Raw genomic sequence first — 25061 nt, 5'->3', positions numbered from 1 at the left:
TTGGATTCGCCAAAGATGTACTGGGTACGTGGTTTCTTGGTTTACGAAAACCAAGGCATTGAGGCGGACACGCCCAATGTGAGAGGGAACATCCGCAGGTAAAAGCAAGTAAAAGGGAAACGATAACAGTACCGCGAGAGAGAGAGAGCTGAACACTTTCCCAGTAACATTGGAAAAAAAGGGGGCTCTGGCAAGAGCAAACAAAAAGAGGGTCCACAGAGGACTTGAAATGGTCAAATAAAAATGCAATACATGCGGAATAATTACGGCCCAGAATCAGTAAAGCAGTTAGAATTGTGGATCGAGGAGTGTGGTTTTCCGGAGGGGGGAGGTTTTAGTAAAAGGCAGTTGGAAATATTGAGGTTGAGGTAGGAAGGGAGAGAGAGAGAAGGAGAAATGGAAGGGAAAAAATAGAACCTGTGAATTGGAGTGCTTATAACATGTGGAAGGCTAATATCAGGGAAAGGAAATCTCAAGTAAAAGATAGATCAAATACACATACAAACATCAGCACACATGCAGACATGAGTGGAAAACAACCTAACAAAGCTGTACAGTGTCTGTTTCAGATCTTGACCTTGATGACTGCCCTCCGAGACCTACAGCCCCCCCATGAGATCCGTCTGGCGAAGGTTCCACGTCAGCGGCTGCTGCCTCAGGGTCTGCTGATTCACCGGTAGCATCTCGTACCTGCAACAGATCGAAGCAAGGAGGCCAAGAGAAGTGTAACTGGCCAGCCGTAAACGTCCATGTCAGAGCAGCTAACCTGCAAGCAGAAGAGAACGGAGGCGTTAATGCTTTTGTTGCCGCGCTGGCGACCGCCCATAGGGAGGCATTCCCAGTGTGAATGGACATGATCAAAATAGCAATGTGTAAACAACGAGAAGGTGAGACTGTGTCCCAGTACCTTACGCGCCTCACTGAAACCCATAATGTCCATAGTGGACTGAGACCACCTGAAGACATAAAGGCAGCAGAAATCACACCGTATGAGGCACACCTGAGGAACAGCTTCATCAATGGAATGAAGGATGAAATAGCCAAAACGATGGTCACCCAGCCGTTGGAGGAAGGTGCTGCAGGAAAAGAGGTCGCAGAAGAGGCTGGCAGAGGTAGATCTGACGGGTGCTTTGTTTGCGGAGCAATAGACCGCTGGGCGAGACAGTGCCCGCACAGACAGTCCCATTGACCCTGGAGGCTGGACAGCAGGGTGACTGACAGGGGAAGGCTGAGGGGGAGGTAGGCAGCCAACAAGGTATGGTAAGCCTCTTTCCCTTATGCTTGGCAACGAAGACTCGTTTATGCTAATCTCTTCTACTCACCTTACAGGCACTGAAACAAGTCCCACCCCCATATTGAGCACTGAGATTGCAGAGCGAGTACAATGATGATGCGTTTTAGTCAATGCCTACCTCTATGTTATATGTGGAAGGTACCCCAGTTGCCTTTTTTTAGGGGCATCCCTGAGAGGCTAAGTAGTGACAATGAGACACCATTTGTCAAATAGTGCCCTACAGCAGGTCAGTGATTATTTGGGAATAAACATGAGACAACACTGTGCCTACCACCCAGCAAGCATTGGGGCAGTGGAAAGAGAAAATGCTACCTTAAAAAATAAATTGACAAAATGTTGTGAGGAACTAGGGGTGACATAGACAAAGGCATTTCCGATTGTGCTAATGTATATGAGATCAAGTAGGAGAGGAAAAGCTAATCTTAGCCTGTCTGAGATTTTGTTTTATAGGTTGCCAAATACAGGAATTGGCCCAAGACAGATAACAGGCCACTGTGAGGATGAGATGTTGTGTTACAGTATGAAACTCTCTACACTTTTGTCAGAAATACAGAATCAAGTGAAAGCAGCACTACCCCAACCAGCAGAAGGGAAGCTGCATGATCTAAAACCTGGAGACTAGATAGTGGTGAAAGACTTCAGGAGGTAAAAACTGGAACGCGAAGAAGTGGCTGGAACCATTCAAATGCTCCTTACAACACAGTCAGCTGTTAAGATCGCTGATTTTTTAATTATCTGGCTCTGTAGATTTTTTAATCTAGCTCTATTTTTTGTCGTCCTTGTTGTCATAAAATGACAGAAAGGGGAAAAATGTAATGGAAATTTAACAGTTACTGTGAAATCTGAAATCCATTTACTGTGAAATTTGTAAAAAGAGAAATGCTTCCTAAATTTGATCACAGAGTACTTTTGCTGAGTTCTGCAGTCAAGGAGACAGCTTGTTTCTGTTTCTGTGGAATTTAGTAAACATTCAACCTGGCCTTGTGAGCAGTCAAAATTCAACAAAGGCCACGGGATACGAGGGACAGTGTGTCCACATAACAAAAGGAATGAAAACGAATAACAACTCAAGTGTACATAGTCTTTGTCCTTGATAATGTGATAAGAAACACTATAAGTCAAGCATTTGAATTATGCTCAGGGCCTTTGCTAGCTGTGTTGTGCCCCTCTGTAATACAGAGGTTAGACAAATATAATAAAACTCATTTTCTTTGCCCTTGCTAATAGTTGAGTCAAGTCCATTTAATTTCCACGACAGCTAGCACGAGGAGACATAGCTTTAAATTGAGGGATGATAGATATAGGACAGATGTCAGATGTAGTTTCCCTACTCAGGGAGTAGTAGGGGCATGGAACGCCCTGCCTGCAACAGTAGTGGACTCGCCAACTCTAAGTGCATTTAAATACCCATTGGTTAAATATATGGATGAAAATGGAATAGTGTAGGTTAAATAGGTTTCAGATTGGTTCCACAGGTCAGAGCAACATCAAGGGCCGAAGGGCCTGTACTGCGCTGTATTGTTCTATGTTTTATGTTCTAAAAGTGAGCCAAAGCACGCACAGCACTGCTTAAGGCAGATGATAAGGACTGAGATAACAACAAAAATAACAACAAGGATCATTCAACCTTGTAGGAGAGCTTTTTCCCATTTCTCATTTGCGAGGTATCTGTATGTCACTTTTGTTTTCTTCCTTGCACTGTTTTAAAGTCAGTTTCTCTATGAATTATGTGTCAATGTCTTATTGTTTGAACTATAGTCTTGTGCCCTTCCAAGCCATACTCATCCATTTGTCAAGGAGGTGTACATATCTAAGGCCCATTCTTCAGTATGAAATTTTGCAGTATTCACCCATGTTTGTTACTTCTGAGGTAACAATCACTTTTGCACACATACATCAGTATCCCAAGACTGTCACTCATTCTTAACTCCCATATGATCTTATCAAAAGATCTATGAGATTTTAACTTATCTCTTCACGTATAGTCCCGATGCCTCAGGTTGTGGCTTGATTGCCAAGTTCACGAAGGAAAGATGAGGACACCATCATCACTTCCTTTTCACTAAAATGCATGATAACTTCAATTACCATTTCAAACCATCCTCAGTTGCTGTTCGTTCTTTCTGTAAGTTTACCCATTTATCTTAAACTTACTTTACGACTCATTCTAGGTATTTGATATATTTCTATGCAAATTTGTCCAAATTCAAAATTTTATTTTGAAATCTCTTATAACATTAGATGTTTTCATAATTTTATGCATTTTTTTCTTTATCGTTTCAGAAACTCCAATTTACTTGATCTTTTCAGAAACTGTAAATACCAATCAATACCCTCTGATCTCATATCTTCCTGTAACACATTCTGTATCCTAACCACAGCATCTGGCAGCTTGTCATATCTGCTTGTCTGCATCAAACCAGTTTCCTTTGTTTCAAGTGCAACTTCAGGTCTGCTCTTTGCACTAACATTTACAATGTAACAGTCTTTCGGTGTTCTTTGCCTTCTCTGGCCCTTCTGGGGTCGGTGTCGGTTTGATGTGTGATGTGTGGGCCTTTCTTTTCACCTCACTTCTGTGTGATTCGGCGATGCCGGTGTTAGACTGGGGTGTACAAAGTTAAAAATCACACAACACCAGGTTATAGTCCAACAGGTTTAATTGGAAGCACGCTAGCTTTCAGAGTGTTGCTCCTTCATCAGGTGCAATTGGTCTACCCATTATTATCTGATGAGGGACAGTCCTTTTTCCTTGTTAGGACTTGATCTCATTAGTGTAAGTGTGATAGGTAATGTCCCTGGCCATTTCAAAGCGGTTTCCCCACATAACTTTGTTACTTTGTGTTTTATTTAAAATTCTGTTGTGCCTTTATTTTGTCCCAGTTGACCGGGAGTGATACGGGTTTGACAGATGATATTTGCACTGTCGTCCTTTCAGCAGTTCCTTCACTATTTGTCATGTAAAATGCGGTCCGTTTCCACTTGATATTTGTTCTGGCACTCCGAAATAGGCCGCAACGTCTTGCAGCAAGATCTTTGCCACCACTGTGGCATCATTCTTGAAATTTACAACTAGTCTTGAAGGAACCTGTTAGGGAGAGGTCACATCACAGAAGCAGATAAGTAAGCATTTTAAGTGTGCTTTACAGTCAGTCTGCTGTAGTGAGTAGCGTGGGTTCTTTCTTGATTATATATTATATTGAGATATATGTCTCTTGATTAACCTTAAAAATACAAGCCATAATATTAATTTAACCTGGAGCAGTGTTTTGTACAGGAATAAGATCAGGCTATTTTCTGGGTCTATTGATTGAAAAATGGCCTTTAGGCTCTTCTCGTTGGTTGTGGGAGTTTAGAGAGAGTTGACATGTTACTGAGGATTATATCTGCAATAAATGCTATTGGTTGCGTAGCCTATCAGATCGAATGGATCGGTTGGAGAGACAGTTAGAGGCAATGAGGAATTTACAAGAACAAGAGAATGTGATGGATGGTAGTTGTAGGAAGGGAGAAAAGTCACAGATACAGTCACATCGATGGGTTAACTCCAGGAAAGGCAAGAGAGGTAGGCAAGTAGTGCAGGGGTCTTCTGTGGCTATCCTCATCTCAAACAAGTATGCTGTTTTGGAAAATATAGGGGGTGATGGGTTCTCAGGGAAACATAGCACGAACAGCCAATTTTCTGGAATTGAGGCTGACTCTAATGCACTGAGGAGTACGTCGGGTTCCAAAAGATCGATTGTGTTAGGAACTCTCTAGTCCGAGGCACAGAAGACGTTTCTGTGGCCAGCAGCAAACGATCAGAATAGTGTGTTGCTTCCCTGTGCCGGGATCAAGGATGTCTCAGAGAGGGTGCAGAATGTTCTCAAGGGGGAGAGGGGCCAACAGGAGGTCATTGTCCACATTGGAATCAACGATATAGGAAGGGAAAAGATTGAGATTCTGAAGGGAGATTACAGATAGTTAGGCAGGATGTTAAAAAGGAGGTCCTCAGAGTAGTAATATCTGGATTACTCCTGGTGCTATGAGCTAGGGAGGGCAGGAATAGGAGGTTAGAGCAGACTAATGCATGGCTGAGGAGCTGGTGTATGGGAGAAGAATTCATATTTTTGGATCATTGGAATCTCTTTTGAGGTATAAGTGACCTGTACAAGAAGGACAGATTGCACATAAATGGGAAGGAGACTAATATACTGGCAGGGAGATTTGCTAGAGCTGCTCAGGAGGATTTAAAGGTTGGGGGTTGGGACCCAGGGAGATAGTGAGGAAAGAGATCAATCTGAGACTGGTACAGCTGGGAACAGAAGTGAGTCAAACAGTTAGGCAGACAGGGTCAAAGCAGAGAACAAGGTAGGACTGATAAATTAAACAGCATTTATTTCAATGTGAGGAGTCTAACAGGGAAGGCAGATGAACTCAGGGCATGATTAGGAACATGGGACTGGGATATCATAGCAATTACAGAAACATGACTCAGGGATGGACAGGACTGGCAACTTAATGTTCCAGGATACAAATGCTACAGTAAGGATAGAAAGGGAGGCAAGAGAGGAGGGGGAGTGGCATTTTTGATAAGGGATAGCATTACAGCTGTGCTGAGGGAGGATATTCCCGGAAATACATCCAGAGAAGTTATTTGGGTGGAACTGAGAAATAAGAAAGGGATGATCACCTTATTGGGATTGTATTATAGACCCTGTAATAGTCAGAGGGAAATTGAAAAGCAAATTTGTAAGGAGATCTCAGCTATCTGTAAGAATAATAGGGTAGTTATGGTCGGGGATTTTAACTTTCCAAACATCGACTGGGACTGCCATTGTGTTAAAGGTTTAGATGGAGAGGAATTTGTTAATTGTGTACAAGACAATTTTCTGATTCAGTATGTAGATGTGCCTACTAGAGAAGGTGCAAAACTTGACCTACTGTTAGGAAATAAGGCAGGGCAGGTGACTGAGGTGTCACTGGGGGAGCACTTTGGGGCCAGCGACCATAATTCTATTAGTTTTAAAATAATAATGAAAAAGGATAGAGCAGATCTAAAAGTTTGAAGTTCTAAATTGGAGAAAGGCCAATTTTGACGGTATTAGGCAAGAACTTTCGAAAGCTGATTGGGCACAGATGTTCACAGGTAAAGGGATGGCTGGAAAATGGGAAGCCTTCAGAAATGAGATAATGAGAGTCCAGAGAAAGTATATTCCTGTCAGGGTGAAACAGTGATAGGTATAGGGAATGCTGGATGACTAAAGAAATTGAGGGTTTGGTTAAGAAAAAGAAGGACGTTTATGTCAGGTATAGACAGGATAGTGAATCCTTAGAAGAGTATTTGATGAAGGGCTTTTGCCTGAAACATCGATTCTCCTACTCCTCGGATGCTGCCTGACCTGCTGCGCTTTTCCAGTACGGCACTCTCGACTCTGATCTCCAGCATCTGCAGTCCTCACTTTCTCCAAAAAAGATTCAGGCCTACCTCTCTTTCTCTCTCTCTTGTGTCATAGTGTCAGAAAACGTCTCTGACCCTCTTTTTTGTGCCACGGCGTAGAAGTTGCAAGATGCCTGTCAATAGGTTAGTGTTTGGATCTCATTTCTATGGCAACCATATTACCCAGGCCAGTCTGTGGGCAGAGGTTTAGTATAATACCCATCCCGCATTCAACACTTCCAGTTTAACCTTGAAGTAAAAGTCTTTTTACTAAAAATAATCCCAATCTACTTAACCTCTCTTCATAGCTAGTGCCCTCCATACCAGACAACATCCTGAAGAGCGTCCGTATCCTCTCCAAAGCATTCACATCCTTTGGTAATGTGGCGACCAGAACGGTATACAGTATTCCAAATGTGGTCGAGTGGGGTCGAGTTGAATCTGAGCAGAGGGTTGATCGGTGGGATAATCAAGCAGTGGCTAAGTCTGAGTTTTCCTCAAACTGGGTATTTCACTTGCCACAGCAGAACTTTATATTATCCCCAGTAACATATGGAAAAGAGCATATGTTTGTATTGAAGGAATTAATGGACAACTAACTTTTATGCAGCAACATTGCATTCCTCAGGCACATAAGTGCCTGTGTTAATATTAAACGATTAACTTATAACAGGGAGCAGCATGTTTCCATTAACACAGATATGTTTCAGGTGATCCCACTGCAACGATAAAGTCAGAGAAACTGCTGTAAAAGAGAAACTCAAAACAGTATACTCAACTCTAGATGGTAGTCTAACCAGTAGTTAAAGTAATTTCAGTGACTAACCTTCCACTGCAATTACTTTATGACTTCAATCAATCTTTCAGTCTTCTCCAATATTCTTCTAATGAAATAAAGGAAGTTATTCAAGGAAAACAGTCAATTTCATATCCCCTTATGTTTCCCTTGCGTTGTGAACAAGTAATTGCTTCATTTCCTATGTTTCACATCCAATGGTTCCCACTGAGAGAGACGGTTTGAATTTGGGGAACATAATTGAGCTAAATTGAACTAAAATTGAGCAAATAGAGAATGATGTAATGGGACATATCAACAGTCTCTGCACATTCAGCCTGACTCCAATGGGCGCTATTCACATTGTCAGTTTGTTGCCAATAACTGACTACACTGATGGAGAAGCCTCCCATCCACAATTAACACCGGCCGCTTTCCAAACCCTTTGGACTTTAATCGTGTAAATTGGGTGCGTGACCCCTTGCAATCAGACATTGCTGTGTCAGTCCCTGAGGCTGGGTGGAGGTGAGAGGGAGCAGAAATTGGCAGCTCACTCCCCTGCCCTTCCAACACTTTGTAATAAATCAGCTGCTGAGCTCAGTGATGACTCAGTGGTGGGCAATGTTGCATTGCCTGCTGCACTTTCCAGGCGTCAGACTGGAACACGCTTGAGGGGCAGCTTTATAGTTGCCACAAGGAGATGGCACAAGTGGCTGCAATAATGGGCTCTGCCCACTGGGATCAGGGCTGGATGGAGCAGCAGATTCTGCAGCTGGAGCTGCCAGTCTCTATCTTTGATTCATTTCATTTCACTCTTTTGGAGCCTGCTATAGGGATTGAGGGGACACGGGCTCTTTACATTGGGGGATGACAGAGAGTACCTGTTTGTGGCACAGACTCCCTGTCTTACAGGGTCCTGGCCAAGATTCCCCACTGGGCACTGAACTGACTCCCTGCCCACTGCTCATTGGATAAGCTCCAGCCTAGCTAACCCTGTTTGGCTATCAGCTGCTTTACTCACCCATTGACTGGGTGGATCAGGTTGAGGGGAGGCATTGAGGGAGAGGGAATTGGGTAAGGGAGAGGGATCAGGTGAGTGAGACGGGTTGGATCAAATGAAAGGGATAGAATCGAGGGGGTGGGCTTGGGTTGAGGGGGAAGGGATTGATGCAAGTGAAAGATATTGAGTCGAGGGGAAGGGGTTTGATCGAGGAGTATAGATCAGGTCGAGGCAGAGGGATCGAAGCAAATGAGAGTAATTGTGTCGAGGCAGAGGGATCAGGTCGAGGCAGAGGGATCAGGTTGGAGGGGAGGGATTAGATTGGAGGGAAGGGATTAGGTTGAGTGCAAGGGATCAAATTGAGGGGGAGGGATCAGGTTAAGTGAGAGGGACCACATTGAGCGAGTGGGTCAGGTCGAGGGGTGGGACATTTATTATCGCGATCACTGTGATATCCAAGTAGTCAGATGAGGGCAAGAGTGAGAAAGCTCACTCATGGCAAGTGTATGCACCATGCATTACATTTCCATTGCATAATGTATGTTTTTACATTGATAATGCAGACCTCTTGATTATCCAGAATATTACAGAGAGGCTGAATAAGTTGGGTCTTTTAGCCCTGGAGTGTCGAAAGCTGAGGGGTGACCTCATGGAGATTTACAAAATCGTGAGGGGATGGATAGGGTGAAAGCCAAGGTCTTTTTCTGAGGATGGGGGAGTCCAGAACTAGCGGGTATAGGTTTAAAGTGAGAGGGGAAAGATTTAAAAAGCACTTGAGGGGTAACATTTTCATGTAGAGGGTGGTGCGTGCATGGAATGAGCTGCCAGAGGAAGTGGTGGAGGCTGGTATAGTTATAACATTTAAAAGGCCTCTGGATGGGTACATGAAGGGGAAAGGTTTGGAGGGATATGGGCCAAATGCTAGCAAATGGGATTAGATTAATCTGGGCAGTACGGACGAGTTGGACCAAAGGCTCTGTTTGTGTGCTGTGTAACTCGATGACTCTATGACTTGATTTGATCAATCAGCACGCTCCTGGTCCCATAGGTGGCAGGTAATAGAAAGCTTGCTATAGCTTTGTTCACCTTAATTCATATTGGTTCTGGGCCTAGACAGTCTCACATTCTTGGGTCAAGCTAGCCCTACTTTGATGTTTGATAAATATTTGTTTTTTTTTCTTGTTTTCAGGGGAACACTCTTGACTCCTTCTTTGGGTAGAGGGGGGCATGTTGGTTTCATAGAGCTAAGCTCCCGTCCTGGAGTCCGGCTCCGTCTACCTCATCTTCAAGGGATTTAATCGAGGGATACACCTGACGCATTAGTATCGTTTTAGGATACTAATTGAACCATAGGATCAGGGTTAATTTGGGAATGATGTGGGATGAAGGTGGCATGAGAGGGATAGTATGGGAAGGGAAAGGTATGGGACAAAGGGTATAGCAGAGGAAGAATGGACTACAGTGTGTCAAAGAAGCAAGAGAGGTGAGAAAAAATTTTTTCACACAGCAAGTGTTTAGGGTTTGGAATGTACTGTCTGAGGGTGTTGGGGAGACAGGTTCACTCAAGTGGATAGGGTCTCGAATGTACTGTCTGAGGGTGTTGGGGAGGCAGGTTCACTTGAGTGTTTAGGGTCTGGAATGTACTGTCTGAGGGTGTTGGGGAGGCAGGTTCACTCAAGTGGATAGGGTCTCGAATGTACTGTCTGAGAGGACAGTGGAGACCTGGTGAATTGAGGCATTCAATAATGAATCAGACAGTTATGCTCTAAGGAATTATGTGCAAGGGTGATGGGGAAAAAAAAGTTTGAAATGGTTTTATGTTTAATGCTTTCTCAGGGAGCCAGTGTAGACATGATGGACGGAATGGTGTCGTGCACTGTCAGAACATCTTCACTGTTTGTGAAATCTCCCCTGAGAAATTTAACCTTTAGAATGCTGCTATCATTCTGGTGAACTTACACTGTACTCCCTAAAAAAGCCAATGTATCCAGCTTGAGGTTTGATGCCCAGAACAGCTCACTCCTCTCCAGGTGTGCTCAAGCCAGATCTTGTTTTCAATTCTCTCATTGCGTGTGGGCAACAGTGGAAAAGCCAGCATTTGCTATGCGTCCCTAATTGCCCTTGAGCTGAGTGGCTTGCTCGGCCAACACAGAGGGCAGTTAAGAGTCAACCACATTACTATGGATCTGGAGTCACATGTTAATCAGAACAAATAAAAGACAGTTTTTACAACAGTCCGTGATAGTTGTTCTGGTCAACATGACCAAAGTGACTCTAGATAAAATAATTACACTTCAATCCCATCCACTGATACAATGTGATTTGAATCCATGCCTTCCTCTGCCTCTGGATTACTAGTCCAATGAAACTAACACTACACCACTGACTCCCTGTATACTTAAGATTAGATTACTTACAATGTGAAAACAGGCCCTTCAGGCCAACAAATCCACACCAACCCTCCGAAGAGGAACCCACCCAGACCCATTCCCCTACACTTAACATGACAGGCAATTTAGCACAGCCAATTCACCTGCACATCTTTGGACTGTGGGAGGAAACCGGAGCACCTGGAGGAAACCCACGCAGACACGGGGAGAATGTGCAAACTCCACACAGACAGTTGCCCAAGCCTCTGGCACTGTGAGGCAGCAGTGCTAACCACTGTGCCACCATGCCACCAATAAACATGAGGTGGTTTCAACACCTAACCTTCCCTCAGCAACTGCTCTGCATCACTCAGCCATCTTTCAGCCATCTTCAATACTAATAGAACCAAGTAAATGATATTGTTCCAAGGAAGGAAACAGTTGGAGTGCCCCATGGTGAGGATTTTCTGGGGTTGCTAATAGATATGGTCAGACAATTAATTTCCTACAATTCACATCCTGTTGTTTACAGTGTTAGAGGAAGCGCAAAATAGAGGAAACGAACGTTTTGTTTTAAAAAGAAAGATAAATCCACTTCTGCAAAAGCATTGGGGAATGCTCTTTTCTAAAAATAAAGGCAAGAGTTTGATGAAAACTGAAAGGACAGCAGATGCTGGAAATCAGAAATAAAACAAAAATTGCTGGAAAAGCTCAGCAGATTTGGCAACATTTGTGGAGAAATTAGAGTTAACATTTCACATCCAGTGACTCTTCCTCTGTTTTTGTTCATGATTTGGAGATGCCGGTGTTGGATTGGGGTGCACAAGGTTAAAAATCACACAACACCAGGTTATAGTCCAACAGGTTTAATTGGAAGTACACTAGCTTTTGGAGTGACGCTCCTGACAACCTGATGAAGGAGCGTCGCTCCGAAAGCTAGTGTGCTTCCAATTAAACCTGTTGGACTAAAACCTGGTGTTGTGTGATTTTTAACTCCGTTTTTGTTGCAAGTGTTTGATGGCCTGTCTAAAAGATTAGCAGCTTAGGGCAGTAGATGGAAGCCAAAACCAGCAGAACGAATGCGAGAGAGAGAGTGAGAGTGAGTGAGAGAGAAATAGCGAGTGAGAGGGAAATGAGAATGAGTGGGTAGAGGTATGACAGAGAAAGATAAAATGATTGACTGAGAGAGAGAGAGAGAGAGAAAAATGACAGAGTGAATGAGAGAGGGATGAGGGAGACAAAGCTGAGAGGGGGATTTAATTGAATGCTTCTGCAGATTCTGTACACACTCAGTCTGAGTCAGCAGGCAGCTCAGTGCTTACAGTCTCAGACCATTCATAAACTGGCCAGGTGGGAGAGGACAGGAGAGTTTGTACAGGAGCAAATAAGGAAGTCACAAGATTGGTCAGAATATTGAGTATAGGAATTGGGAGATCATGTTGCAGTGAAACAGGACATTGCTGGAATATTGTGAGCAATTCTGGTTTCCCTCCTATGAGAAGGATCTTGTGAAACATGAAAGGGTTCTGAAAAGATTTACAAGCATGTTACCAGGGTTGGAGAGTTTGCACTATAGGGAGAGGCTGAATAGGCTAAAGCTGTTTTCCCTGGAGCGTCAGAGGCTGAGGGGTAACCTTATGGAAATTTATCAAAAATCATGAGGGGGATGGATAGGATAGATAGACAAGGTCTTTTCTCTGGTTTGGGGGAGTGCAGGACTAGCGAGCATATGTTTAGGGTGAGAGGGGAAGGATTTAAAAGGGAACTAAGGCACCTTTTTCACACAGAGTGTGGAGCGTGTATGGGATGAGCTGCCAGAGGAAATGGTGGAGGCTGGTATAATTACAACATTTAAAAGACATTTGGATGGGTTGAGAGGAATATGGACCAAGTGTTGGCAAATGGGATGGGTTTAATTTAGGATATCTGGTCAGCATGGACGAGTTGGACCAAAGGGTCTGTTCCGTGTTGTACATCTCTATGACTGTACAATGTAATACTACAGGGTAATGAATAAGTTGGGTAATGAGTACCATGTGTGACCAGAAGGGACAAAGAGTACATGCATAAATTTAAACTAGCAAGTATTATCAGAGTAGGATGGAATACTAAAAAGACAAAATCTAATTAAAAGGAGACTGGAGAATCCTACAGGACACAGGAATTGAAATTTGCTTGTTCATACATTACAAATAAAAATTACAATGACTAATTGTTCAGGAAAGCCTGATCTCGGTGGTAGGCAAGTTGTTGGAGGGAATCCTGAGGGACAGGATGTACATCTATTTGGAAAGGCAAGGACTGATTCGGGATAGTCAACATGGTTGTGCGTAGGAAATCATGTCTCACAAACTCGATTGAGTTTTTTGAAGAAGTAACAAAGAAGATTGATGAGGGTAGAGCAGTAGATGTGATCTATATGGACTTCAGTAAGGCGTTTGACAAGATTCCCCATGGGAGACTGATTTGCAAGGTTAGATCACATAGAATACAGGGAGAACTAGCCATTTGGATACAGAACTGGCTCAAAGGTAGAAGACAGAGGGTGGTGGTGGAGGGTTGTTTTTCAGACTGGCGGCCTGTGACCAGTGGAGTGCCACAAGGAAGGAATTGGAGGGATATGGGCCGGGTGCTGGCAGGTGGGATTAGATTGGGTTGGGATATCTGGTCGGCGTGGATGGGTTGGACCGAAGGGTCTGTTTCCATGCTGTACATCTCTATGACTCTATGACTCTAAAGGCAGGATAGGCCAGGTAGTTACAGACCAGTTAGTCAGGAAATTATTGGAAAAAGTCCTGAAGGCTAGGGTCAGTCAGTGCTTAAAAGACATGGATTGATCAGTGATAGTCAACATCGATTTGTTCGAGGGAGACCCTGTCTGACTGATTTAATTGCGCTTCTTGAAAAAGATGACTAAATATTCTGATGAGGGTACTGCAGTTGATTAGGTTTCTATGGACTTCAGTAAGGTCTTTGACAAGGTCCCACATGAAGAGCTGGTTCAAAAGGTAACAGCCCGTGGGATCCAAGACAATTTGGCAAGTTGGTGAGCTGAAGGGCCTGTTTCTGTGCTGTATGACTCTATGAATCTATGCTTTAGAAATGTAATGGAATGTTGATTTTTATTAGAGAAACATAGAAGAAAGGAAGAAAGGAGCAGGAGGCGGCCATTTGGCCCTTCGAGCCCGCTCCACCATTCATCACAATCATGACTGATCATCCAACTCAATAGCCTAGACCTGCTTTCTCCCCGTAACCTTTAACCCATTCGCCCCAAGAGCAACATCTAGCCACCTTTTGAATACATTCAATGTTTTTACATCAACTACTTTCTGTGGTAATGAATTCCACAGGCTCACCACTCTTTGGGTGAATAAATGTTTCCTCATCTCTGTCCTAAATGGTCCACCCCAAATCATCAGATTGTGACCCCTGGTTCTGGGAGATAGAGAGGACTGCAGAAGCCCCAAAGGATCATTCCAAATCCAAAGGAGATTTGTTTGCACATCCTTGAACTTCATTTACAACGTTCGTTGCCCTTGATATGAACTTCTCTACATTAGGGAGACCAAGTGCAAACTCACAGGAATGGTTCAGGGAGCATCTTTGGTCTGTATGCATCCTTCCTGTAGCCGTCCATTTCAACTTCCCCTCCCACTCCCCCCATGGCATGTCCATTCTGTGCCTCCTGCACCACTTCAATCAGGCCACTTGTAAACTGGAGGAGGAATGCCTCATCTTCCACCTCAGGAGCCTACAACCACATGGCCTAAGCATTGAATTTACCAGTTTCCAAATCTCCGTTCCCTCCACCCCATCCAGAGTCACCCCTCAGACTCGGCTCCACCCTTTTGACCTGACCTACCTGTGAATTTCCTTCCCACCTCTCTGCTCCACATTTCGCAATGATCTATCACAATCACCTCCCACCTTCATCTACCGATTGTCATCCCAACTCCCTTTCTCCCAGCCCCACCCCCAACCCCTATTTATTTCTCATCCCCCTTCCCCATCCCCAGTCCTGATGAAAGGTTAAGCCTGAAACATCAATTCTCTTACTCCTGACATGCTGCCTAACCTGCTGAGCTTTATCGGCCCCTATTTCTCGACACACTCACCATCGGAAACATCCTCTCTGTATCCACCCTGTCTAGTCCTGTTAGAATTCTTTAAGTCTTTATGAGATCCCCCCATCATTTGTCTGAATTCTAGCGAAAATAATCCTAATCTTGTCGATCTCTCTTCATTTGTCAGCCCCTCATCCCTGGAATCAGCCTGGTAAACCTTTGCTGTCCTTCCTCGCAAGCAAGAGTATCTTTCCTCAGTAAAGGAGACCAAAACCGTATACAATATTCTAGGTGTGGCCTCAAAAGGGCCCTGTATAACTGCAACAACACATCCCTGCTCCTGTACTCAAGCAGAGATGATCGAAATTATCATTTTAACTGTAGAAATGCTGGTTAAATGACACCTGGAATAAGGTATATAACTTCTGGTTTCCTTACTTAAGGAGAAATATACTGCTCTTGAGGAGTTTAGTGAAAATTCATTAAACTGATTCCTAATTGTGATAGGTCGGTGGGGAAGGTGGAGTGCTTCCCATCTAACTGCTCCACCCTCCCTACCAACCTATCACAATTACCCTCCCCACCTGCATCCACCTTCCCACCTACCTTCCCCCCCTGCAACCAAAATAATTTGTTTAGTGGAATAAATTTTTGAAATTCAATACGAAGTTTTGTCATCGATTTGATCAATATTCTGTTTTGGCATTTTATTTATGGTTAATCACACTGAAATAGCATATTGTTCAAGTGATACATTTGGTTGCATGTAAATGGTGTTCAGCAATCTTGTTTCCTACCATTGAAACTTACCGAAAGTGAATCTTTTACAGAGACTTCAGTTAGCAGTGTAGTCTCTTGGTGGTCAGAGGACATTATTACTAATCCTCCCCTGTGAAGGATAACATGCTCTCAGATTCTGTCGTTTAAGCCTCTTTGGAACTTGTGTGTTTCAATACGATCATCTTGCATTATTTTAAACTCTAATGGGAATAGGCTCAAACAGCTTGACCTTTCTTCATAAGAAAACACCCTCTTCTCAGGAATCAACTAAGGAACCTTAGAATAGCATAGGAAGTGGTCATTCAGCTCATAATGTCAGTGCAGCTGGAAACAAAAATAGCTCCCTGTTCTAACCCCACGTGTCAACACCACAGGTTCTAGTGCTTAAGGGACAGATCCAGTCTCTTTCAAATGTGTAGGGAGTTTTTGCATTTGAATTTCTTTCAAAGCAGAGACATCAGGCCTTAAGTGAGGGAACCAGAGCAATGTTCGATGCTTCAGGTGTGGTCTCCCCCACGCCCTGTTACTATTATAGCAAGGGTTCCTAAATATTTAATCCATTCTTCTTGCAATAACGACAAACATTTCTATCATATTACCAACGACTTGATGTAGTCCCATACTAATTTGATAGATCTCAAAACTGAACCTCAATTAGGTAGAGTTTTGCAGATTAATATTCCTCTGTATGTTAAAGTTTGACTAATTTAGATGATCTATCGTAAAATGCAAACATTTTAAATTGGTATCAATCACTACCTGTGAATAATTGCAATACAAAAAAACTGCAGGTGCATTCTCACTAAAGCCCTATCTGGTTGTAACAAGGAATATTATGCTTGTGCTTGAATTCCTTTGAAATCAAGGCAGACATTATACTTGCTTTTCTAATTGTTTGCTGTACCTCCATGCTACCTTTGTGTTCCTTATATACTTAGATCCAAGTCTGCCTGTACAACAATCAGGGTGGCACAGTGGCTCAGTGGTGAGCACTGAGGACACGAGTTCAATCCTACCTTCGGGTGACTGTCTGCGTGGAGTTTGCACATTCTCCCCGTGTCTGCGTGGGTTTCCTCTGGATGCTCCAGTTTTCTCCCACAGTCTAAAGATGTGCAGGTTAGGCAGATTGGCCATGCTAAATTGCCCATAGTGTCCAGGGAGGTGCAGGTAAGGTGGCTTAGCCATGGAAAATGCAGGCTTACAGGGATAGAGTTGGGGGGGGTGTGTCTGGGTGAGATGCTCCTCGAGGACTGAGTGTGGACTCAATGGACTGAATTGCCTGCTTCCCCTCTATAGGGGTTATATGCTTCTAAGTTACTGAAAATGATTTTTAATGGAATACACAAATTTGATTAGTTGGGGGTATTTTGTTGAATTCTTCAGGAAATATAAAACAATTCATTTCAAATTTTTTCTTGTAGGAACCTTGTGTTTGAGAGTTCTAGGTTAGTTTTCTGAGTTTCTACCAGGAACATGCGAGCGAGGGCTGTTAGCAGAAAGTCCAAACTTTGGACAGGATTTTCCTCAGCTTTGAGAGTAGGGTGAGTTTTGAGCATAATGTTTTCAAAACCAATATCGTAGAAGCATAGAATTCCTACAGTGCGGAAACAGGTCATTTGGCCCAACAAGTCCACACCAACCCTCTGAAGAGACCCATTCAGACCCATTCCCCAACCTTAGTGCTCTACATTTCCCCTGACTAATGTTAGCGAGTTTTGAGAAGATTTGTAGATCGGGTCATGGTAGCCCACAAACCCACCAACGCACTAAACAGCAGCTAATGAACTTAAAAGACCCTATACAGACAAGAAGCAAAACTAATATCATTTACAAAATACCATGTAACAAACACTACATAAGACAAACAGGCAGAAAACTAACCACCAGGATACATGAACATCAACTAGCCACAAAACGACATGACCCTCTCTTGCTAGTATCCTTCCATACAGATAAGGAAGGACATCACTTTGATGGGGCCAACACATCCATCCTAGGACAAGCCGAACAGAGACACGCACGAGAATTCCTAGAAGCATGGCATTCCAACCGGAACTCTATCAACAAACACATCGAGTTAGACCCCATCTACCACCCCTTGAGAAAAAGAACAGGAGAACACATCACCAACCCAAAGAAACCCAAACATATAAATAGAAAGCAAGAATCTTGAACAGTACTTCGCCCGGAGCCCCACTGAAGATATTACCTGGTCAGGTGACAAAATGTCTGGAATTGAACCTTCCAGCTCAGTGAGTAAACCTACATCCTGACTAATGTCTCTCGCCTACACATCCCTGAATAGTATGGGTAATTTAGCATGCCCAATTCACCCAACTTGCATGCCTTTGGATTATGGAAGGAAACCGGAGCACCCGGAAGAAACCCACACAGACATGGGGAGAACGTGCAAACTCCACATAGTCAGTCGCCCAAGTTGGGAATCGAACCCGGGTCCCTGGTGGTGTGAGGTAGGGCCACCCTAGGTTAGTGTAACAATTGTAAAAGCTGGAAATATTGAGCAAGCAGGACCGGCAAACTTTGTGGAGAGAGAAACCAAGATCCCTGGACAGGGAAGATACTCTTTCTGTGATTGGGACCATGAAGAAGTCCGTGGACATCATCTGGGAGATTGAAACTGATGATGACCAATTACCTGGCTTCTGGAATCCTCCACAAAACTTCCCAACAGATTTGGAGATTTCACAGTTCTGGCATAGTTCTGGCTCAATTAGCTAAGTAGTTATCCAGGAAATATTAAAGGGGGTTAATACCTGCTCTAAATTCTGGTTAATTATAAGACTGAGCCTTGCCCTTTTTCTTGCCTTACTTTTGACTACACACTCAATCGTTCATGGCATTAAAACCCCCCACTACCAACTGACCCACAACTGCCAGGAACACCCGAGATAGCATTCTACCCCCAAACCCCTCAGACTCCTGTGGGCTGGAACGCATCCTCTCTAACTACCCTCTTACCTCTCTCCATTTCCCAACCCAGACTCCCACTGGAAATCCCCAAATCCAGCACATATCAGTGACCCAACTTCCCACAATCTCAACAACTGTCCCTGCATCTACCCCAACTATCATCTGGCAACATAACTGCCTGCACACCCCTATCCTCACAGTCACTACGACCTGACCCAACTGCAGCAAACCATCCTCAGGCCTTGATCATTTGCCCAATGTCACAATGTGCAGGTCATCGGAAAATTTGGAGCATGGTGAACTGTGAGGAGGACAGTGTAAAATGATAAAGAAACATTGACAGAGTAGGTGAACAGGTGGCTAATGAAGTTCAGTGTGGAGATCTGAGAGATGAAACAATTTGGGAGGACAAAAATGGAGAGACAGGATGAAATAAAGAGTACCATGGAATCCCTACAGTGGTGAAGCAGGCTATTGCCATATCAAATCCACACCAACCGTCCCACCCAGACCCAAACCCCTCCCACCATAAATTTCCCATGGCTAACCCACCAACCCGTATACCATGGATAATTCAACATGGCCAATCCACCTAACCTGCATATCTTTGGACTGTGGGAGGAAACTGGAGCATTGGAGGGACCCACACAGACATGAGGAGTCATTCCACACAGACAGTCTCCCAAGGGTGGAATCAAACCCAGGTCCCTGGCACTGTGAAGCAGTAGTGCTAACCACTGAGCCACATGCAATCTAAATAATTGTGCAGATTGGGTGTATATGTGCATAATTCATTGAAATTGGCAAAACAGATTGGAAGTGCAGTTAATAAGGCATGTAATGTCCTGGACCTAATTAACAGGGGCATAAGGTGCCAGAACAAAGAGGTTTTGTTAAACTTGTACAAAGCATGTGTTTGGCCTTGACTGGAGTATTGCATTCTTTTCTGAAAACCACATTTCAGGAAGTATCTGAGAATACCGGAGAGAGCGCAGAAGAGATTTGCTTCTAGAGATGAGGAAGTTTGGGTATAAAGATAAATTGGGAAGTTGAGAGTATTTTCTTTGGAGGCCATTTAGAAATATGATCAAGGTATTCAAAATCATGAGAGATCAGGTTAGATAATGAATTACATAATAGCACCAAGAACCAGAGAATTCAACTTTTAATTAATTGACAAAGGAAGTGAAGGGTTTAAGAAAAAACAACATCTCATGTAGTGAGTGCTTCAGGTTCTGGGATGCACTGCCTGACAGTGTAGTAAAGTTTAGGTTATTCTAAAAAGGGAGTCATACTGTTATTTGAAATGGAGCAGTGTGCAGGGTTATGAGGAGAAGTCGAGAGACTGGCACCAAATGCATTGCTCACTTGGAGAACTAGCAGAGACACAATGGGCAAAATGGATTCCTTCTGTGCAGCTATGATAATGATCTGTAATATATCATGTTCATGAGTTTAATTCTAATGTAAAGGAAAATAGATTTTAATTGTCAGTCCTGTGGAGGTGATTATTTTAAACAAGGCCAGAAAGTCATTTTGAACTTTGAGTTCAAACAATTTCCACAAAAGTATGTGAATTAAGTTAAATGACTCAGATATCCAGAACAGCTATTTGCTGGATGTCTACAAAGCTGGGCCATTGGTCTGAAATAACTATGCTAGGCTTCAATAAGGGTAATTACAAAGGAAAGAGGACATAGCTGGCTGGGGTGGAATGGGAATGGAGTTCAGCAGCAAAGATCGTTGAGGGACAATTGCAAACATTCAAGATATTAGTTCTTGACTCACAGTCAACATATATCCCAATGAGAAAGAAGGATTCTAAAAAGGTTCTAAAGATCATGGTTAACCAGGAAAATTAAGAATAACATCAAATTGAAAGAAAAACCATTCAATGTGACAATAATTAGAGGTAAGATAGTGGATTGGGAAAGTTTTATAAAACCAACAAAAGAAAGACAGAGAAGATAAACTTTGAGGATAAACTTGCTAGTAATATCAAGATAAGCATTTGTATAAATATAAATAAGTATATACAAAGAAGGAGAGAAGCCAAAGTGAATAGAGACCCCATAGAGAATAAGATTGGGGAAGTAATAATGGGGAAACAGGAAGTGGTAAAGGAGTTAAACAAATGTGCAAGATGATGAGAGGCATAGATAGTGTGGATAGCCAGAGACTATCATGAGAGACATAATTTTATGGTGATTGGAGGACAGTTTAGGGGAGATGTCAGAGGTAGATTCTTTACTCAGAGAGTAGGGGTGCATGGAATGCACTGCTGGCAGTGGTAGTAGAGTCAGATGCATTAGGGACATTTAACTGACTCTTGGATAGGCACATAGAAGATAGTACTATGGAGGGTATGTAGGTTAGTCTGATCTTAGAGTCAGCACAACATCGAGGGCCAAAGGGGTGTACTGTGCTGCAATGTTCTATATTCTATGTTCTACGTTAAATACTTTATATTAGCCTTCTGAAGACATTAAAGGCATTCTGAAATATTAAATATTCAGCGGATAAAAGGAGGAGATGAAATAAATACAATAACCATCAGTGGAGAAAAAGTACAAAGGAAATTAATGGGGATAAAGTGAGATAAATCCACTGGACCTACTGGCATGCATCTTAGGATATTAAAGGCAGTAACTGTAGAGATAGTGGAGACACCCATTTTAATCTTCCAAGAATCTTCGGGTTCTAGAAAAGTCGCAGAGGATTGGAAAACTGCCAATGTTACACCATTATTTAAAAAAGGATGGAGACAAATACAGTCGGATTAACATCTGTTATTGGAAAATTGTTGGCGTCTACTCTAAAGGATGTAATAGCAGAGTGTTTAGAAATGCATTATGCGGCCAAGCAAAGTCAGCATGGCTTACTTTTGTAGAAGTAAGAATAAGGAAAGACAAAGTCGAAGCAGCGGATGCATTATATTTGGATTTTAAGAAGGCATTTGAAAAGGTGCCACATATTAGGCAACTTAATAAGACAAGTGCCCTTTGTGTTGAAGACAGTACATTAACATGGATAGAAGATTGGCTAACTAAAAGAAGGTGGGATGAAGAGGAATTTTCAGGATAGCAACCTGTCATTAATGGCGTTGCACAGGGACCATTGCGGGGGTCACAATTATTTACAATAGATATTAATAAGGAAAGTGAGTAGAGACAGATTCATAGATGATAGAAATATGTGTGAAGGCAAGTAGTGAGGATGGCATGAAGAGGTTGCAGAGGGGGTTAAACAGGTTAAGTGAGTAGGTGAAAACTTGGCAGATGGAGTACAAATTTGGAAAATAAAATATTATATACTTTGATAGATGTTGCAGACCAGACTGAACCCCCTTCAAATATACCAAGGAGATAGCTGAGATCCTAACTTTTATCATGTTTAAAGGCCAGTCTATGTTTCAGATGTAATTTGATTGGTCAATCTACTTGGCTTTAAGCAAAACACACATTATTCTTACCCCCAGTTAAAATACAAACCGAAGAAAGAAGAATTGGTGTAAATCTGTTGGAAAACTTAACAGAATAATAGATTATTTGACTACTAAATGACCAATATAATAACATCCCATAAATAAACTTTGGCAAAGGCAAAGTCAATAAAACAGATTGCCTCAAATGCAATTCTGGCAGACAGAGAGAAGCTAAGGTTTTAGTTGTAACAGAGAGAGAGAGAGATATGTTCTAGAGTCAACTTCAAAACTCAACAACTGGAGAAACCTAAACTAAAACATTGGTTCTGTGCAAGCCTGACTCCACCCATTCAGGCTGCTTCTATTGTTCCAACTGAGAATAAAATGCTTGAAGCGCTGTTTACATTATTGGCTTGCAATAGACCACTTGGCATCTCTGTCTCACCTCTCTATACAAAAATAACAGAATACACCTCTTGAAGCCGAAGTATTATCACACCGGCAGAATAGAAAAGCTTTATATTGATTATTGGAGAAAAACTGCAGAAACCTTCACAATTTGGAAGTCCTTGTCCATGAATCAAGGTCAATGGGTAAGAGGGAAAGCAAATGAAATGATGGCCTTTAGTTCAAAGGGAAAGAAGCATAAAAGAAGAGAGGTGTTGCTTAAACTGTGTAGGGTACGAGTCAAGCAACAGTTGGAATAGTGGGAACAGTTTTAAGGCCATAGGACATAGGAGCAGAAATTAGGCCATTCAGCCATCCCATCTGCTCCATCATTCAATCATGGTTGATAAGTTCCTCAACCCCATTCTTCCACTTTCTCCCTGTAACCATTGATCCCCCTGATACTCACAAACCTACCTATCTCAGTCTTAAACTTACTCAATGACCTGGCCTTCACAGCCTTCTCTAGAATTAATTCCATAGATTCACCACTCTCTGTCTGAAGAGGTTTCTCCTTACCGCCATTCTAAAAGGTCTTCCCTTTACTCTAAGACTATTCCCTTGGATCCTAGTCTCTCCTACCAACGGAAACATCTTCCCAGCATCTACTCTGTCCAGGCCGTTCAGTATTCTGTATATTTCAATTAGATCCCACCACCCCACTCCATCCTTCTAAACTCCATCAATTATAAACCCAGAGTCTTCAAAAGTTCCCCATATGTTCAACTTCTCATTCCTGTGAACATCCTCTGAAGCTGCTCCAGGGCCAGTACATTCTTCCTGAAATATGGGGCCCAAAACCGCACACAACACTCCAAACATGGCCTGACCAGAGACTTAGAGGTACATCCCTGATTTTATATTCAAAGCCTATCAAAATAAGTGCCATTATTGCGTTTGTCTTCTTAACTACTAACTCACCCTGCAAGTTTACCTTGAGAGAATCCTGGACTAGGACTCCCAGAAGCACTTCAGGCTTTTGAATTTTCTCCCCATTTAGAAAATAGTCCATTCCTCTAATCTTCCTACCAAAGTGCATGACCTCACACTTTCCCACAATGTACTCCATCTGCCTCTTTTTTGCCCACTCTCTGAACCTGTCCAAATCCTTCTGCAGCCTCCCCGCATCCTCAATGCTTCCTGTGCCTCTACCTATCTTTGTATCATCTGCAAAATAAGTTGATTAGGGATAGTCAATACGGTTTTTTGAAGGAAAGGTTGTGCTACACAAACTTCATTGAGTTCTTTGAGAAGATGACCAAACAGGTGGATGAGGGTAAAGTGACTGATGTGGTGTATATGGATTTCAATAAGGTTGCCCACTGTAGGCTATTGCACAATATATGGAGGCATGGGACTCAGAGTGATTTAGCGGTTTGGATCAGAAATTGGCTAGCTGAAAGAAGACAGAGGGTGGTGGTTGATGGGAAATGTTCAGTTGCCAGTGGTGTACCACAAGGATCTGTTTTGGGTCCACTACTATTTGTCATTTTGATAAATGACCTGGATGAGGGTGTAGAAGGAGGGGTTAGTAAATTTGCGAATGACACTAAGGTCGGTAGAGTTGTGGATAAGTGCCAAAGGATGTTGTGTGTTCCAAAGCGACATAGGTAAGCTGCACAGCTGGGCTCAGAGGTGGCAAATGGAGTTTAATGTGGAAAAGTGTGAGGTGAAACACTTTGGAAGGAACAACAGGAATAAAGAGTACTGGGCTAATGGTAAGATTCTTGGTAGTGTAGATGAACAGACAGACTTTGGTGTCCATATACATAGATCCCTGAAAGTTGCCACCCAGGTTGGTAGGGCTGTTAAGAAGGCATATGGTGTGTTAGCTTTTATTAGAGGGATTGAGTTTTGGAGCCATGAGGTCATGCGGCAGCTGTACAAAACTCTGGTGTGGCCACACTTGGAGTATTGTGTACAGTTATGGTCGCTGCATTTTAGGTAGAATGTGGAAGCTTTGGAAAAGGTTTAAAGGAGATTTACTAGGATAGAACATAGAACATAGAATAATACAGCGCAGAACAGGCCCTTTAGCCCTCGATGTTGCGCCAACCTGTGAACTATTCTCAGCTCATCCCCCGACACTATCCCAAAATCATCCATGTGCTTATCTAAGGATTGTTTAAACCTCCCTAACGTGGCTGAGTTGACTACATTAGCAGGCAGGGCATTCCACGCCCTTACCACTCTCTGCGTAAAGAACGTACCTCTGACATCTGCCTTAAATCTATCACCCCTCAATTTGCAGTTATGCCCCCCTGTACAAGCTGACATCATCATCCTAGGAAAAAGGCTTTCACTGCCTACCCTATCTAATCCTCTGATCATCTTCTATATCTGTATCAAATCTCCCCTTAACCTTCTTCTTTCCAATGAGAATAGACCCAAGTCCCTCAGCATTTCCTCATAAGACCTTCCCTCCAGACCAGGCAACATCCTGGTAAATCTCCTCTGCACCTTTTCCAATGCTTCCACATCCTTCCCGAAATATGGGGACCAGACCTGTACATAATATTCCAAGTGTGGCCACACCAGCGTTTTGTATAGTTGCAGCA

The 25061-nt window shown here is 42.9% G+C and overlaps 1 protein-coding gene and 1 long non-coding RNA gene across 13 annotated transcripts in view; one reads left to right on the top strand and one right to left on the bottom strand.

Moving 5' to 3' along the window:
* The window catches only part of LOC148148371 (uncharacterized), an 83017-nt gene that overhangs the window by 4992 nt on the left and 52964 nt on the right, over positions 1-25061 (top strand). For 5 of the 12 annotated variants that reach the window (XR_015759251.1, XR_015759247.1, XR_015759250.1 and 2 more), the window contains exon 2: positions 558-1112. Coding sequence is in view for 2 of the 12 variants with exons in the window: in XM_087993896.1 (XP_087850022.1) it covers positions 848-1112 (265 nt within the window). In the remaining 10 variants the exon portion in view is untranslated. Of the gene's footprint in view, positions 1-557; positions 1256-1744; positions 2514-25061 lie in introns of those variants that run through there. The other 7 variants (XR_015759243.1, XR_015759245.1, XR_015759244.1 and 4 more) reach the window with 5 other exon arrangements.
* LOC148148373 (uncharacterized) lies at positions 3934-7875 on the bottom strand. The gene is made up of 2 exons (XR_015759049.1): positions 7537-7875; positions 3934-4379 (listed from the first exon to the last, which is right to left on the bottom strand). It is a non-coding gene; the product is annotated as an uncharacterized LOC148148373 (long non-coding RNA).

Source organism: Chiloscyllium plagiosum, unplaced genomic scaffold (assembly GCF_037043375.1).
Source record: "Chiloscyllium plagiosum isolate Xiang-an unplaced genomic scaffold, Cpla_swu_hap1 HiC_scaffold_13, whole genome shotgun sequence".
Classification (NCBI taxonomy): domain Eukaryota; kingdom Metazoa; phylum Chordata; class Chondrichthyes; order Orectolobiformes; family Hemiscylliidae; genus Chiloscyllium; species Chiloscyllium plagiosum.
The sequence above is the reverse complement of the archived record's forward strand: the minus strand, read 5'-3'. Positions and strand labels throughout refer to the sequence as shown.